The sequence below is a fragment of the Musa acuminata genome, chromosome BXJ3-9 (genome assembly GCF_036884655.1).
Source record: "Musa acuminata AAA Group cultivar baxijiao chromosome BXJ3-9, Cavendish_Baxijiao_AAA, whole genome shotgun sequence".
NCBI classification, from domain to species: Eukaryota; Viridiplantae; Streptophyta; class Magnoliopsida; order Zingiberales; family Musaceae; genus Musa; species Musa acuminata.
The window spans coordinates 7,071,096-7,089,970 of record NC_088357.1 but is presented as its reverse complement, the minus strand read 5'-3'; the positions used below and the strand labels follow the sequence as shown (position 1 = coordinate 7,089,970).

Below are 18,875 nucleotides of genomic sequence, written 5' to 3'. Positions count from 1 at the left end.
ATATTCTTTCTATTGATCGATAATCATCCAAAATTTAATCAGATCTATATTATATCTTATATTAAATAGGATAGTATAATCTAACATCACCTATTGCATAAGGGCATGATTATTTGATATCATCCTCACCTTCCTTCGACTAATCATTGATAATTTATTTAAGATTCTAAACTTAGGTTTTATGATATATGATTTCATGATATATTAAATTAGACTTTAAATATGATTCAACTATTTAGGATTTTATCAAACTATTATGTTGGTAGGGTTGTCATAGGATTGGAATCACTATGAACTAATGTAAGATGAGGTTGTGATGACCAAAGCAAAATTAGAATGATGTGTACGTCTTGGCAAGATTAATTTTTTTCCACATTGTTGACTAGTCGTAACATGCACCGCAATTTTCCTTTGTGGGCAGCATCACCACCTCACATTACTCCAAAGTTGAATGGGACACGTTCCACCACATTCCATGGTTGTGATATGTGCAAAGACTCTCATGAATTCATCGATAGCTCACACCCTCTCCTTTTCCTCTTCCCTCACGATTAGGGCATCCCAAAAGGAAGACGACCAATGCACACATAAAATCATGCATTTGGAATTTATATTTAATGTCACTTTCTCCAACTTTATTGATGATTAATTCTCTTGTTTTAATCTATTTAACATCAAATTTAAAAAGGAGGATGAGCACAAATTTGATGAACGACTGAGTTCCACAATATTTCCATTCTATAATAGAAATAATCTTCTTTTGGAAGGGACACTCCGAGGAGTGCTATTCAGGCTCGAAATCTTGCATCAGTCTTACTGACTCTCCAATTGACTCCAAAGACAATATTTTCTACTATATTTTTCATGACTTGGCATTTCCTGTTGTGATTCCTCCATTCTAGATGAAAGTGATAGCATGTCCATTTCCTCCTTTGATGCCAACCATAACTTGCTATCATGAAATCAATGATGAGTTATTGCATGTTGGACCCACCCCGAAACACAAAGTCCCAATATCTTTATGTTCATCTGCTGGTGCGACATTTGGATCGTAGCCCACAAACTGTACTTTGTGAAAAGATGCTGATTTGATAATGGGATCCTAAGAGTACTTTTGATGTAACGAAGAACTTACGGTGAAAGATCCAAACTCGAGATCTCATAAATAAATATTAGATAAATATTAGATAGATAATATAAAATATAAAATTTAATTTTAGATAAAAGATTTAAGGCTAGTCAATTACGCTAAAAAATCCTTATGCATGAGTGCTCATATCAAGTCAACCTCGGAACCAACCCAAAAACATTACCCTAAAAATATTACTCCAATCACCATCTACATCAAATTAATTTATTTTCGTTTATTTGTCTATGCGATCCAAAAGGCTGAAGTCTCAAACCAATCAGTGATGCAATTGCTTTGATAATAACGCACCATATCATTATTATTCCAAGCAACATCCAACAACAGCTGGGGATGGCAAACACTAATCCATTTATTGCAGACATTCTTCATCTCATCACTCAAAGTAGCACATAGCAACTCTTGTGATTTACTGCAGTGTCCAATTATGGCTCCAAGTAGACACCAATGGCGTCAAGAAACTTGCCGCCACGGCCGAAGAAGCCAGAGATCTTGCCTGCTGCTATAGGAAGGGAGAAGGGAGTCCCTCCCGTGTTGCCGAAAGGTCCGTAGGATTTCTTGTTGGTGCGGAAGCCAAGCTTCCCCACCACCACCACTCCATGGTAGTTAGCAAATTCTCCCGCCATTCCCACCAGATACTCGCCCTCCTGCAGAACAATCTGCATCCAAGTAGAAGCCATTAATCTGCAGTCAGCTATGAGCTTTGAGATTGGTAGTGATGCAAACCTCGTGGGGAGTACCACCGCTGCCACCGTAGTGTCGGGTCTCCGTCTTCCCGTAGTAGGTGAAGGTGACGTCCATGGCGTCGACTACGTCTCCGGAAAAAATCTTGACGCTGATGATACGATAAGCAGGTCCCATGTCGAAGGCCGACCCTCCGTTCCCTCCCCATGCTCCCACCTTGATCGCTCCGTTCTGCATCACCATCGACGTCAACACAACGCACAGAGGTAACCAAACTGTTCCACAGACAGAAAACTATGTGTGTATATAGAGCCTCTCACCATCGTGTTGTGTGCACCAAACGCCTCCCTTTCTTCTGCAGAAGATGATGTTGGGGAAGAGGGAGAGATGGAGGGAGGCTACTTATAGCGGATCGCCATGGCTCCGATCTCGGGGTGGAGTGGAGGTGTGCCGCCCGCCCCCTCGTCCATGGCTTCCTCGAGGAAAGCGTGTATCACGTGATGAGGGTCTCGTAGAGCATCTCGACGACGACGAAGACGTGACCGGCGACGATCACAGCTGGTGGTGTGGTCGATAATTAAAGAGGAGCGGATAAGGATATGGCGTTGGCGGTCGACACTTGGAAACGTGTATGGAGACATGAGAGTTTATATATGGTATATATACACACACACTCTATCATATCCATATATATTTATATACATCCAGCTGGCCAATACGCGGCTACGTTGGAGAGATATGACCCTTTTTTTTGGTTTGATGGTGCAGATCGTAGATCTGTAGGATATGTTTAAGTAATACAAAATTTTATTTTATTCTTCATAAATATATATTTATATATTTTCTTCTATGTTGGTGCTTACATGTTAAGTATAAATAGAGACTTTTGATTTTATTTGATTTTATCCAATAAATAGAGACTTTTGATTTTATTTGATTTTATTCATAAATAGGGATTAACTTGTAGGATCCTTTAAGAATTTATAAAAAAATAAATTAATAGAAACATTAAACTCAAGATTTCAATATCTCGATGCATAATACAAAGATGAATTTTACAAACTACAAATGATGCATAACAAGGAATCCAATATAATATATCACCTCCCAAAATCCCTATGCATAAGTGTCAATATGATATTATTATAGAAAAATTTAGGGGAGACATCATATACGTAGCGGAAGAAATAAAAATAAAAATATCAAATTTCCTAAAAGGTGCTTGTCGTTTTACGAAGCATGACATGTAAAAACCCGTAAAACCGAAAACTATGCGTATAAAGGAGATTTTGTTACCTAAGGAGATCGTATATCCCCGAATTCTTACATATATATGGAAGATGATGAAGGATGTCAACTATCCTCCTCTCTAATGGTAATCATTGTCAAAATCTCTACATCTACTGGTTGAGGAGAAGGGGAGAGAATAATATAAGGTGGCAACCAATAAGGCTTAGCCTATGGCCATTTAGTTCTCTCCTATTTATGGAGGCCATAAGTCAACTCAACTCTAATGGATCTTGTCATATTGGGTACTAAATCTCTATCCAACTACCCAAGCCTCTTAGATCGGTGGATATGCTAGTTATAGGTGCCCTACAAGCCAATCATATGAGTGATGACATGTGTGACATGACACATATTCTTTTTACTTATTATATTAGTTGATATTTTATCACTTTATATTGTTTGTTGCATGAGTATATTGTGACGTCCACGAATTTGTACAATAGGAATCAGATTGTGATGAGACTATGACAATAAGACTGATTTACCTTTAAACGCATACCCTAATAATCCCGGTCATAGGTTACTTGAGAGAGACATTGAGATAACCAGACAGACTAGTGTATTATATACCTGTTCATATAATGAAGATAACTAGTCTCATAGCTACTCGTGTGGGGATACTATGATACAGTACAAGTGCTCGTTAGAGAATGAGTTCACTGATTGATCCGCTCACAGAATGCTAGATGGTTGATAATGCTTTATTATTAAACAGTGATTTCGTCATCGCAATAGTGCATCTAGTCCTTAAAATTGAGACACCAAAGATATCTTGTATGAGTACTCCACTCTTTGATATCAGACTTATATGCCTAGAAGTTTCAGACCTTGTATAACCGGTTCTTGGGAGTGGTAGCCAACCTTACGAGGATTATTAAGTGTCGATAGAGGATCATCCACTCTTAGTGTCATAAGACAAATATCTCATGTGTTCTTATTTAAACAAATCATTGGCTAGTATCATTCGGATTGAGAGAGAAAGAGTTCTCCGAAAGAATCCGATTAGAGTGAGACTCGAGTAGAAACTGTACGAGCCTAATATTACCATGATCGATATACGATCTTTGGAACATTAGATAGATGAGGGACTATAAATATACACTAACTGAAGATAGATAGGTCCAAAAGATTGGATTCCCTTATATCATCTGAGGGCTACGACATAGTGGCCTAATAAATTCGTATTCGATGAGTCGAGTGACTCACGGTCAGCTCGATATTGAGCCTAAAGGGTTTTATACATATGGTAGGTGTTGTGACGAGTAGAGGTTAGGATATGAGATGTCTACAGGAGTCCCTATCTTATTGGATATTCATTAAGCCCCTGAATTATTGGATCCTATGGATGAGATCCAATTAGAGCCAATAAGAGATTATTTAGTAGTGACCCACTAATCTAAAAGGTTTGAGTAATTTGATGAAGATCTAATACTCAATATGATAAGATCCACAAGAGTTAAGTTGACAAGGGACCTATATAAATAGGAGGGAACCAAAGAGGGTCCTTTTGGCTGTCACCTCCTATTCTCCTCTCTCTCTCTCTCTCTCTCCTCCTCCTCATACTGTAGCCCATATTTGGGGCGTGTGTACAACAAGAAGAGGCAACCACTTCTTGATTATGTGTTGCACGTGAGGAAGAGATTTGGGTAACAATTTGATGAGTATCTTCATAACCCCTGTCATGTGGATCACCGTCAGAGAGGAGGATAGTTAACCTCCTTCATCCTCTTCCACAGATCTGTAAATTTTTAGAAATATATAATCTCTCTAGGTAACACATCTTTCTTATATGTGTAATTTTCAGTTTCACGGGTTTTTTCACACAAATCTTTGCACGATAAAGAAATCTTATTTTTTGTGAGAAATTCTGGGATTTTATTTTCTATTCTTCCGTTGCGCATGTGATGTCACCCTATATTTCCAACAAGATCTCTATCCAATAATCTCTCATTGTCTCTTATTGGATCTCATCCATAGGATCCAATAATTCAGAAGCTTATTAGATATCCAATAAGATATAGGCTCCGATGGATATCTCAAATCTGAATCTCTACTCATTGCAACACTTATCATATGTGTGTGACCTTCTAGGCTTAATATCGAGTTAGCCGTGAGTCGTACCTATCAGAACTCCTTGTAGCTCAGTAAATTATTATCTCCATAATAATTCACTTGACTTATCGACTATAAATATACTATGCCACTACGCTGCAGTCCTCAAATGATACAGGGAAATACAATCCTTTGAACATATCTATCCTTAGTTATCGTGTATCTATAATCTCTCATCCATCCAATTTTCAGATATCATATACTGGGTATGATGCTATTAGCCTCATATGGTTTTTACTCGAGCCTCACTCTAGTCGAATTTTCTTGGAGAACTTTTTCTCTTTTAATCTGAATGACCTTGGTTAGGGATTTTCTTGAGCAAGAACACATGATATATTCCTCTCATGACACTTAGAATGGATGATCCTCTATCGACACTCAATAGCCCTCGTAATGTTAGCAACCACTCTCGATAATTGGATGCACTAGATCTGAAACTTTTAGGCCTATAAGTTTAGTATCAAAGAGTGTAGTACTCATACAGGACATCCTTAGTATCTTAAGTCTAATGACCAGATACATCACTTAGATGACGGAATCGCTATTTGATAATGAAGTATCATCAACCATCCAACTTTCTATAAGCGGATTAATTAGTGAACTCATTCTCTAATGATCACCTACGCACTGTAACTTAGTACCCCCACATGAATAGCTATGAGACTGATCGTCTCTATTATATGTATGAGTATATAGTACACTAGTCTATCTGGTTATCTCAATGTCACTCTCAAGTAACCTATAAATGGGATTATTTAATGTGTGTTTAAAGGCGAATCGGTCTCATTATCGTAATATCATCATGATTCGATTCTCATTGCATAGATCCATGAATATCACAATATATGCATGCAATAAGCAGTATAAAGTAAGAAAATATAATAATAATAATAAGTAAAAAGACTATATCATGTCACACGTGTCATCACTCACATGATTAACTTGCGGGGCACATATGACTAGTAATCTCCCACTTGACCTAGAGTCAATCACCTACGTGTCTGATCCCTATCAGACCCCTATAACGCTTAAAGATAATCTAAGACAACGATTTTGTTAGTATATATGTGATATTATCTTTGGATGAAACTTTTTTCACTACTACATCTCCTCCGGACCATAATCTCTCTAATAGGTCGGAAGATCAATATTCTTAACATCCCCTCCTCTGATATGCCTCACATATCTCTCAAGAGGATGTGGTATTCTACCGGGCCTACGTAAAGTCAAAACTTATGTGCTAGATAACTGAACAGACTCTGGTTATAGAATGATGCTTGAGCTAGGTTCTCCAACCTCGCTCAACTCTATCATACTCTCATTGTCTCCACCAAGAATGCATTCCTTCTAAAAAAATACTACTTTCTTGGCTATAAAGAACTTTTGGTCCTCGGGGTAATTGAAATAGTACTCACAAGTTTCTTTAGGGTATCCTACAAACTTACACTTCTCCATCTTTGATTCCAACTTGTTAGGGTTGTATCTTTTAACATGGACAGGGCAGCCCCAAATCTTAATAACCTTAAGATCGGGCTTCTTCTTTCCATATCTCATATGGTATAGACACTACCGACTTAGTTCGAACTCTATTCATAAGGTAAGCTGCAGACTCTATAGTGTATTCCCAAAATGAGACGAGTAGGTCAGCGAAACTCATTATGGACCACATCATGTCTAATAGTGTGTGATTCTTTCTTTCATATACACAATTAAACCGAGGTGTATAAGGAGGTGTCTATTGAGATCAAATCTCATGGTTTTTTAGGAACCAGGCGAACTCTATACTCAAGTACTCACCTCTTCGATTTGATCGAAAATTTTTGATACTCTTTATAATCTAGTTCTCTACTTCATTCTTATACTTATTAAATTTCTCGAAGATTTCGGACTTATACTTTATCAAGTATACATGTCCGTATCTAGAGAAATCGTCAATGAAAGTAATAAAGCAGGAGTAACCACTTATGACCTGAGTTGATATATGGCCACATGCATCACTATGTATGAGTTCCAACAACTTAGTGGCTCTCTCTCCGCATCCACTAAATGGAGAGTTGTCAACTTTCCATGAAGGTAAGGCTTGCAAGTTGCATATGACTCACAATCGAATGAATTTAGGTATCCATCATTTAATAACTTTTGAATCATTTCCTCTTGGATATAACATAGTCTACAATACCATAAGTATGCACTGTTCACCTTATTTTGTTTTCTCTTGGACAAACTTATATTTATGATATGTGTAGTATATAATATAAATAAACTATTATGCGATATCCCTCTAGTGATGATCTTATCCTCCTCAATAATTGAACAACTATTATTCTCAAAAACTACTTTATAACCATTCAAGGTCAAACATGAAATGAAAATAATATTTTTGATAATAGAGGGAACAAAATAGTAGTATCTAATACAATAATAGCTCCAACAGGCAGATGTATGGTGACCTCGCCTATAGCCACTACAATAACTTTTGCATCATTACCCATCTTGATGTTCATCTCGTCTCTCGCCAATATCTTAGGTCTTGCTAGAACCTGCAACAAATTGTAGATGTGATAACCACTACCGGTATCCAATACACTTGCACTATCATAAAAATCTGACAACTAGAGACTCATCATGAACATACCTAAAGCTTCTCTAAGCTTCTATTTTGCCTTTTGTACAAGATACTCCTTGCAGTTCCTCTTCTAGTGTGCGTCTTTGTCGCAGTGGAAGCACCGACCTTTGTCATTTATCAGGTCTTTCTTAGTAACCTTTGCTTTACTCAGTCTACCCTTACTCTTGCCATTCTTAAGGGACTTTTCTATCTTCTTTTTCTTTTTGGTCTCACCAACATAGAAAACATGCTTATCTTTCTTGATAATGCTCTCAGCCTCTCTCAACATATTAAAGAATTTAGGAAGAATCACCTCAAGCTAAGAAAACGAATCTAGTATGGACTAAAGTACAATATCCATACATATGTTATCCTCTAGGACCATTCCTAGATGTGTGAGTTTCTCTATCCACTCAACCATCTCAAGGATATAGTTCAAAATTGGTGTCCCCTCAATCATCCTAGTATAAAATATCTCATATCGTTGAGTCCGTCCATGTTCCTCAAACAATTAACATATATGCAGAAGAATGGATCTGACATCTATCTTTTCATGCTGTTTTTGTAACTCAAGAGTAATAGAGCATAGCATATAACACTAAGTAAGAGTGGAGTCATCTATGTACTTCACGTAACGAGCGATCTCATTCTTGCCTGCCCCTTCCTAGGGTATAGGCATCACTATATCAAAGACGTACGTGATTTTCTTTATCATGAGAACGATTCTCAAGTTTCGGAGTCAATCTATATAATTTGGACTAGTCAATAGAAAGTATACCACGCATGAGATTTGAAAGCGATATTTTTCTAATAAATAGATATAGCATAAATAAATAATATATGAATTTTATAGAAAGTAAATAATCAAGATATGAACTTTTATCTTAACGTGCTCCCACTATTGTTCTAATGAGTCATGAAATATCCTTAGCACGTGAAACGAAAGTCTCCGATAGACTTCTAATGGGGATTAGGATATAATCGATATTTTAGTGTAACATCAAGGGACTCGACTAATTACACTAAGGCTACAAGGAGTTGTCGATCACAACTCCTTGTGATTCTCATCCTGTTTAACTTCCGAACCACCATGGTCTCGAGTGACTCGACCAACTATAATGTCCAATTAAGTCATCACCATCGTTACAAGATAAGTCTAATTCGATGATATGCTCTCAAGGGACTCGACCAAGTATATTATGTCATCAAATCATCGGTGACCTCTCTATGTCGTAAGTAAGATCTCAAACCATGATATAGGTGAGTCTCGAGGGACTCGACCAACTCAACCTACGTCGTAAATCGATTTCTTCCTATAACGATGGAAGGTCACGTGAGTTAATCTAATTGTCTCACGTTTACTGACTTAATATATCACTTCATTGTATAAATTTAATGTCACTTCCACCAATTTTATTGATGATTAATTCATCTTTTTTTAATCTATCTAAGATCAAATTTAAACTATATTGATGAGCCCAAATTTGATGTACCACTGAGCTCCACAATATTTTCATTCTATAATAGAAATAATCTTCTAATTTTGTATGTTTCAAATCTTCTTTTGGAAGGGACACTCCGACGAGTGCTATTTAGACCCGAAATCTTGCATCAGTCTTACTGAATCTCCAATTGACTCCAAAGAAAATAATTTCTACTATATTTTTCATGACATGGCATTTCCTGTTGTGATTCCTCCATTCTAGATGAAAGTGATAGCATTTCCATTTCCTCCTTTGATGTGAACCATAACTTGCTATCGTGAAATCAATGATGAGTTATTGCATGTCGGACCCAAAAACACAAAGTCCCAATATCTTTATGTTCATCTGCTTGTACGACATTTGGATCTTTGCCCACAAACTGTACTTTGTGAAACGATGCTGATTTGATAGTGGGATCCTAATTTTCTAGTACTTTTGATGTAACAAAGAACTTGCAGTGAAAGATCAAAACTCTTTTTTTATGTAAAGATTAAATAATTCTTTAATCGAATGGGTTATCTTTTTAGAGTAAAAGGATCCCTTACCGTTTACTATCATACACATATTCTTATCTCATTTGTATTGAATCTCTCTTTTTTTTTTTTTCTAAGTTGATGGTTATACATATAATTAGAGACTCACGGATTTAGTTGATTTTACATAAATTGCATCACACCCTTGTGTGTTCATTCGAAAAATATTAGTCTTCCCATAATCTCAGTAGGTCCCCTAGTGACATACAAAAGAGAAAATAAATTAATAAAAATATTAAACTCGAGATCTCAAAAATAAATATTATGATAAACATTAGATAGATAACGTAAAATATAAAATTTAATTTTACGAATAATCACACGATAAACGATTTAAAGCTAGTCAATTACGCTAAAAAATCCTTATCCATGAGTGCTCATATAACATCACTATCGAGTCAACCTACGAACCAACCCGAAAACACTACCCTAAAAATTATTACTCCAATCACCATCTACATCAAATTAATTTATTTTCGTTTATTTGTCTATGCGATCCAAAAGGCTGAAGTCTCAAACCAATCAGTGATGTAATTGCTCTGATAATAACACACCATATCATTATTATTCCAAGCAACATCCAACAACAGCTGGGGATGGCAAACACCAATCCATTTATTGCAGACATCGTTCATCTCATCACTCAAAGTAGCACATAGCAACTCTTGTGATTTACTGCAGTGTCCAATTATGGCTCCAAGTAGACCCCAATGGCGTCAAGAAAATCGCCGCCACGGCCGAAGAAGCCCGAGATCTTGCCTGCTGCTATAGGAAGGGAGAAGGGAGTCCCTCCCGTGTTGCCGAAAGGTCCGTAGGATTTCTTGTTGGTGCGGAAGCCAAGCTTCCCCACCACCACCACTCCATGGTAGTTACCAAATTCTCCCGTCATTCCCACCAGATACTCGCCCTCCTGCAGAACAATCTGCATCCAAGTAGAAGCCATTAATCTACAGTCATCTATGAGCTTTGAGATTGGTAGTGATGCAAACCTCGTGGGGAGTACCACCGCGGCCACCGAAGTGTCGGGTCTCCGTCTTCCCGTAGTAGGTGAAGGTGACGTCCACGGCGTCGACCACGTCTCCGGAAAAAATCTTGACGCTGATGATACGATAAGCAGGTCCCATGTCGAAGGCCGACCCTCCGTTCCCTCCCCATGCTCCCACCTTGATCGCTCCGTTCTGCATCACCATCGACGTCAACACACAACGCACGGAGGTAACCAAACTGTTCCACAGACAGAAAACTATGTGTGTATAGAGAGCCTCTCACCATCGTGTTGTGTGCACCAAACTCCTCCCTTTCTTCTGCAGAAGATGATGTTGGGGAAGAGGGAGAGATGGAGGGAGGCTACTTATAGCGGATCGCCATGGCTCTGATCTCGGGGTGGAGTGGAGGTGTAACGCTCACCCCCTCGTCCGTGGCTTCCTCGAGGAAAGCGTGTATCACGTGATGAGGGTCGTGTAGAGCATCTCGACGACGAAGACGTGACTGGCGACGATCACGGATGGTGGTGTGGTCAATAATTAAAGAGGAGCGGATAAGGATATGGCGTGGCGGTCGACACATGGAAACGTGTTGGGGAGACATGAGAGTTCAATACTTCGGCTACGTTGGAGAGATATGCCCGTTTTTTTTTGGTTTGATGGTGCAGATCGTAGATCTGTAGGATATGATTAAGTAATACAAAATTTTATTTTATTCTTCATAAATATATATTTAAATATTTTATTTATTTTCTTCAATGTTGTTGCTTACATGTCAAGTATGAATAGAGATTCATGATTTATTTGATTTTATCTAAATCATATGTAGGATTCTTTAAGAATTTATAAAAAAAATAAATTAATAAAAGTATTAAACTCAGGATTCCATAAATTGATATCTCAACAAATACTCGACGGACAATGAATAATACAATAATGAATTTTGCAAGCTACAAATGATCGCAGAATCCAATGTAATATATCACCTTCGAAATTTACATAAATATCCATATCCATATGACACTATTACAGAGCCAAATGCTGAAGTAACCCAATACACTATCCAAAGGCACATCTAGAATATTGTCTTGTAGTGCTCAAGTTTTACACATAGAACTACAATTAGGTGATTATCCAAAGAGATATTTATGTTTTATAATATAAAATACTCGTATATTATTGACTTTTAAGATTGAAATCTATCCTTTCACAAATATTACATATAAAGTTGGAGATGCTAAGTTGAATTATATATAAGCAATGATATCTATTTTTAAGATTTTTTTATAGAAATAAAATGTATAGTCTTTTAACATAATAAACGTAAATGTATTAGTAACTTGAGGTTAAATTATGACAATAAGTATAGATATAATAATCAGAAGAGACTTTCTTATTATAATATACCTTAAATAATTCTCAAGACTTAAATAAGTTTGATTGTGTTTAAAATAAATGAAGTTGAGGACCAAACATGTGAAGGAAAATAAATCGATTTAGTTATGCATAGTTGGGATAGTAGATAATTAAGCAAAGATAAAAATGAGAGGAATATTAAACTAAAATATTAAAATAAATAAGTGAGATTAAAAGATAAAATTAGATTAATTTTTTTTTATTTTGTCAATTCATATTAGACTCATATTAAATTATATCAATCATAAACTTCTATTAAAAAAACTTAAAATAAGGTCTACTTACAGCTGTCAAATGTAATTTTGTTTTGTTTGGCAAATGACATATTTCAAACTTACCCATTTTTTATTATTTATATTATTGACAGCATAATTTAATAAAAAGATAACATCATATTTCAGATATGAATAGAATTAGAATTAGAATTATATTATTAGATGGCCCAATTTCTATCAACACCAATACCCAATCACTATCTACACCAACTTAATTTGATTTGGTCTATTTATGCCATGCAAAAGACTGAAGTCCCGAGCCAATTAGTAATGCAATTGCTTTAATAAAAGCACACCACATCATTCTTATTCCAAGAAACATACAATTCGACAACCGCTAAGGATGGCAATATCAATCCATCGTAGCAACTCTCGGAGTTTACTGCAGTCTCCAATTATGGCTCCAAGTAGACCCCCAGTGGCGTCAAGAAACATGCACCCACGGCCGAACAAGCCCGAGATCTTTCCTGCTGCTATCGGAAGGGCAAACGGAGTCCCTCCCATGTTGCCCAAAGGTCCGAAGGCTTTCTTGTTGATGATGAAACCAATCTTTCCTACGATCACCAGTCCATGGTACGTAGTAACCTCTCCCTCCATTCCCACCACATGCTCATCCTCCTCGAGAACAATCTGCATCCAAGTAGAAGCCGTCGTGGGAAGTACCTCGTGGGAAGTACCACCGGTGCTTACCGTAGTGTCGGGTCTTCATCTTCCCGTAGTAGGTGAAGGTGACGTCCATGCCGTCGACCACGTCTCCTGCACCGATCTTGGCGCTGATGATATGATAAGCAGGTCTCATTTCGAACGTCGACCCTCGGTTCCCTCTCCATGTCCCAATAGATATATAAATATGATAGAGCTATCAAAACTTACTCAAAAGAAATTTATTATAATTTTAAAAAACTTTATATATTTTATGACTTAACACATTAGATTTATATAATCCTCATGAATATATTATATTTATTATATTTAATATGAATCTCTCTTATTCAATAGACTCCTTTTAAAAATTAATAATCAATTTAATTTATTCATCTATATGTTGTTTTACCTCATGATACAATGATCTTTTTTATGATGTTTTGACAAGTTTAATTTCAATATTCTTCTTCTTTAAACTTGTATCATCTAATATATCAAGTTTTTATCGAAGTTATTAAAATATTTTAAATTTAAAAGATTTTAAATTTAAAAGAAGCTTCACTTTTCTATTTACGAAATGGTCACTTATAAAATAAAGTCTCGTGTTGATGATATGCTTCGATCTTTCATGATAGATTCGGTTCATGACTAAGATAATAGCTGACTTGGTGTCAACATATAATTGGCTTCTCCTATGACACATGAAGTTTTTGGAGTAGTATTCTTAATCTCATTCTACTTCACAACTTAATAGGCCAAGAATATGATTTTTTTTCTTTAGACCACATGAATGTAACTTTACTAAAATAAAATATAAATTCGATTGTATTCTTCTGATCATCGTAGTTTCCGACTCAATCATTATCAATATATCTAATGAGCTCCAACCTTTTAGAGGATGAATAGAATACGTCACAATCAATTATCCCTTTATTATATCGTAAAATATTTTTAGCGATCTTTAAATGAAATGTCTTAGGAGTTTTCATATATCTACTTATTAACTAACTCTAAATAATATATCGCGTCGAGTGCATATCAAATATCTTAAATATCTAACTAAACTTCTACTATTAGTTAGATTAATTGGTTTCCTTTCATATTTCTTAGTCAACTTGGTGCTATATTCTATAGGTGTATCAATAGGTTAACAATCTTCTATCGAAAACTTCTTTAATATCTCCTTTGTATAATTATTTTTTGAGATGAAAATTCTTTCATTGTCATATATAATTTCGATACCAAGAAAATAAGTCATTAGACCCAAATCGATCATCTCACTCCTTAATAGAGTATTTAAGATCTTTAATCATGGAGACACTATTATCTATAAAAATTAAATCATCTATATATAGATATACAAATAGGATATCACCATTAAAGTTCAATTTGAGAATCTTCATGTAGAAATTTTTAAAATTATTTTGAATAAAATAAATATCTATTCTGCTCATGGGGCTTATTTAAGCTCATAAGGAGACCTCTTTAATTTGTATATTTTATCTTCTTATTTATGAATAATAAAATAAAGAGATTGTTAAACATATACTTCTTCTTCCAGAAATCCATCAAAAAATATTGATTTGATATCCATTTATAAAATTTTTCATTTCATTTGAGCTACTAAGGAGATAAAAAATCTTATTGTCTTTAGTTAAATAATTGGTGCGAATACTTCTTTATAGTCGATCTAATATTATTGTTTGTATCTTTTTGTAACCAATTAAGCTTTATATTTCTCAACCTCCCCCTGTGCATTTCTTTTTGATTTAAAGATTCATTTAACACCGATTGCTTAGCGGTCTTTTGGAAGTGTAATAAACTCCTATGTAACATTTTTGCTAATAGCATAATTTTTTTATTTATAACTTTTCATTATTTTTCTTCTCTATAAGCTTCTTCGAAGGTTAATGTATCATATATTATAAAAAGATAAAAAAAAAAAACTCATCATTGTTAATATCAATCATTCGAATCATATTATATAGCTCCTGAATCGTTCAACCTTCTTATAATCAGACTTCTAGAATTATGTGACCCAGCTAATCTAGTTAATAATTCAAGCAAAGATTCTTTGGTGCTTGTTTGTATTATATTATTATCTTCTGAAGCTATAGCTTTCTTATGCTATTATTTAAATTTTCAATTTTAAATCTATTGTTCATCAAACTTAAAATCTTTTGATATCATAACTTTGTTTGTGACAATATTATAGAATTTGTAACAATTGAAATTCTCACCTTAATCTAACAAGATATAATTTTGACTTTTATCCTCATGTATTATTCTCTTCTCTTTAGACATCTCAGCAAATATAACACTTTCAAAAATTCTCAAATAATTGACTCTTAGTTTCTATAAGCTTTATACTTTCTTGTGTAATATTATTAATTCACCTTCTCGAAAACTTATTAAGTAAAGAAACTACACAAGCAATAATATCTCTTCAATATTATTTAGGAATTCTTCTTTTCTTTAACATATATCGGACCGTATTTAGTATAGTCTTATTTTTTTATTTTTGAAATATCATTTTCTTGAGGTGTGTATGGAATAGTGAAATAATATACTATTTTATTATTTTTATATAAAAAATAAATTTATTTGATATATATTTACCTCCATTATCTATTCTTAATCATTTAATCTTATCATCACTTTATCTTTCAACTAAATTCTTAAATTTATTTAGAACTTCTTTCTTTTCATTTAATATGTAAATCTAAATTTTGTCATTATGATCATTAGTCGAGATAAGAAAATATTAGCTTCTTTCAAGTGAGATTGGACTGATAGGGCCATAAACATCTCAGTGCACCTGATCCAACCGATGACATGATCTTTTTGTTCTTCTTAATTTGAAAGGTTTTATTTCTTCCTTGATCATGACACACACTTTACCTAACTTTGATGGACGATCCATTCTTATCAATCTTGTTACTATATTATACTTCTGTGAAAGTTTTAAAGTCTTAAAATTTAAGTGAATATGTCTAAGATATCATATGTAGAATAATCTTTAATATAAGTTTTAAAATAATATGATTGATAAAAAAAATATAAAAATATAGAGAAAACACCCTTTTTAAAAATCATTTTCACATGTAAAATTTATATTTTATTCTTATTCAATTCTTATTAGGAATTGAAAGAGTCATATCTTTCATCTAAATATTATAATCTTTTTAGAATAATTATCTCAAGCTCATAATATTAATTTTCATCTTAGGAACATCATAAACATCTAAAATATACAATTCTTTATTATTGTTAAGTTTAAGAAAATATTTACCTATGCCTCTTACTAGTCTTTGAGATAGATCAACAAATGCAATATTATCGGAATAACTTGTATCTAGTTCAAAAAATAGTTTTTAATACAACATATATGATTTAAAGCTCATGTAACTGATGTCATAAATCAAGTTTCTTTCAAATTATAATAAGTCATTAGTAAAACATGATTTTTATTCTTCTCTTTTTTTAATAAAATTAATTTGATCACCTTAATAACATGAAAAAAAAAGTAGTGTTTATACATTTCGTAAATATAATATTATATTTTATACCTTTTACAAACATAATATAAAGTGAATTCATTCGTAGCTCGCACCCTTTATTTTTCCTCTTTCCTCACCGCCAAAAGGAAGATGATCAATGCACACATAAGATCATACATTTAGACTTCAACGTTTCAGTTTCATTGTATAAATTTAATGTCACTTCCACCAACTTTATTGGTGATTAATTCTCTTTCTTTAATCTATCTAACATCAAATTTAAACTAGGACGACGAGCACAAATTTGATGAACAACTGAGTTCCACAATATTTCCATTCTATAATAGAAATAATCTTCTTTTGGAAGGGACACTCCGAGGAGTACTATTCAGACTCGAAATCTTGCATCAGTCTTAATGACTCTCCAATTGACTCCAAAAACATTATTTTCTACTATATTTTTCATGACTTGGCATTTCCTGTTGTGATTCCTCTTTTCTATATGAAAGTGATAGCATGTCCATTTCCTCCTTTGATGTGAACCATAACTTGCTATCATGAAATCAATGATGAGTTATTGCATGTTGGACCCACCCCGAAACACAGTCCCAATACATTTATGTTCATCTTGTTGTACGATATTTGGATCGTAGCCCACAAACTGTACTTTGTGAAACGATGCTGATTTGCTAGAGGTATCCTAATTTTCTAGTACTTTTGATGTAACGAAGAACTTGCAGTTAAAGATCAAAACTCTTTTTTTAATATAAAGATTAAATAATTATTTGATCAAATGGGTTATCTTTTTAGAGTCAATGATCTCTTACCGTTTACCATCGTACACATATTCTTATCTAATTTGTGTTGATGCATGAATCGATCTTTTTTTTTTTTTCTAAATTAATGATTATACATATAATTAGAGACTAATGAATTTAGTTGGTTTTTCATAAGTTATGTGCACCATTGTGTGTTCATCCGATTAGTCTCCCCGTAATCTCATGAGGTCCCCTAAGAACATACAAAAGAGAAAACGAATTAATGAAAATATTATATTCGAGATCTCATAAATAAATATTATGATAAACATTAGATAGGCAATGTAAAATAAAAAAAAATTAATTTTAAGAATAATCGCACGATAAAGGTTTAAGGCTAGTCAATTACGCTTAAAAAATCCGTACGCATGAGTGCTCGTATAACACCACTGTCAAGTCAATCTACTAACCAACCCAAAAACACTACCCTAAAATATATTACTCCAATCACCATCTACAACAAATTAATTTGCTTTCGTTTATTTGTCTGTGCGATCCTAAAGGCTGAAGTCTCAAACCAATCAGTGATGCAATTGCTCTGATAGTAACACACCATATCATTATTATTCCAAGCGACATCCAACAACAACTGGGGATGGCAAACACCGATCCATTTATTGCAGACATCGTTCATCTCATCACTCAAAGTAGCACATAGCAACTCTTGTGATTTACTGCAGTGTCCAATTATGGCTCCAAGTAGACCCCAATGGCGTCAAGAAACTTGCCGCCACGGCCGAAGAAGCCCGAGATCTTGCCTGCTGCTATAGGAAGGGAGAAGGGAGTCCCTCCCGTGTTGCCGAAAGGTCCGTAGGCTTTCTTGTTGGTGCTGAAGCCGAGCTTCCCCAACACCACCACTCCATGGTAGTTAGCAAATTCTCCCGTCATTCCCACCAGATACTCGCCCTCCTGCAGAACAATCTGCATCCAAGTAGAAGCCATTAATCTGCAGTCAGCTATGAGCTTTGAGATTGGTAGTGATGCAAACCTCGTGGGGAGTACCACCGCTGCCACCGAAGTGTCGGGTCTCCGTCTTCCCGTAGGAGGTGAAGGTGACGTCCACGGCGTCGACCACGTCTCCGGAAAAAATCTTGACGCTGATGATACGATGAGCAGGTCCCATGTCGAAGGCCGACCCTCCGTTCCCTCCCCATGCTCCCACCTTGATCGCTCCGTTCTGCATCACCATCGACGTCAACACACAACGCACGGAGGTAACCAAACTGTTCCACAGACAGAAAACTATGTGTGTATAGAGAGCCTCTCACCATCGTGTTGTGTGCACCAAACTCCTCCCTTTCTTCTGCAGAAGATGATGTTGGGGAAGAGGGAGAGATGGAGGGAGGCTACTTATAGCGGATCGCCATGGCTCTGATCTCGGGG

The 18,875-nt window shown here is 35.1% G+C and overlaps 2 protein-coding genes across 2 annotated transcripts; both read right to left on the bottom strand.

Moving 5' to 3' along the window:
* Positions 1-1,422: 1,422 nt before the first annotated feature.
* LOC108951237 (protein GOS9) lies at positions 1,423-2,293 on the bottom strand. The gene is made up of 3 exons (XM_018818162.2): positions 2,152-2,293; positions 1,874-2,062; positions 1,423-1,806 (listed from the first exon to the last, which is right to left on the bottom strand). Exons 1-3 carry the CDS (start codon positions 2,152-2,154, stop codon positions 1,573-1,575), a joined length of 426 nt encoding a protein of 141 aa, XP_018673707.2. The 5' UTR covers positions 2,155-2,293; the 3' UTR covers positions 1,423-1,572.
* Positions 2,294-10,401: 8,108 nt separating this feature from the next.
* On the bottom strand, positions 10,402-18,875 carry LOC135650021 (jacalin-related lectin 3-like). The gene is made up of 7 exons (XM_065169074.1): positions 18,761-18,875; positions 18,481-18,669; positions 18,183-18,413; positions 13,193-13,388; positions 11,125-11,159; positions 10,845-11,033; positions 10,402-10,777 (listed from the first exon to the last, which is right to left on the bottom strand). The coding sequence occupies exons 1-7, from the start codon at positions 18,761-18,763 to the stop codon at positions 10,544-10,546; spliced, it is 1,077 nt and encodes a 358-aa protein (XP_065025146.1). The 5' UTR covers positions 18,764-18,875; the 3' UTR covers positions 10,402-10,543.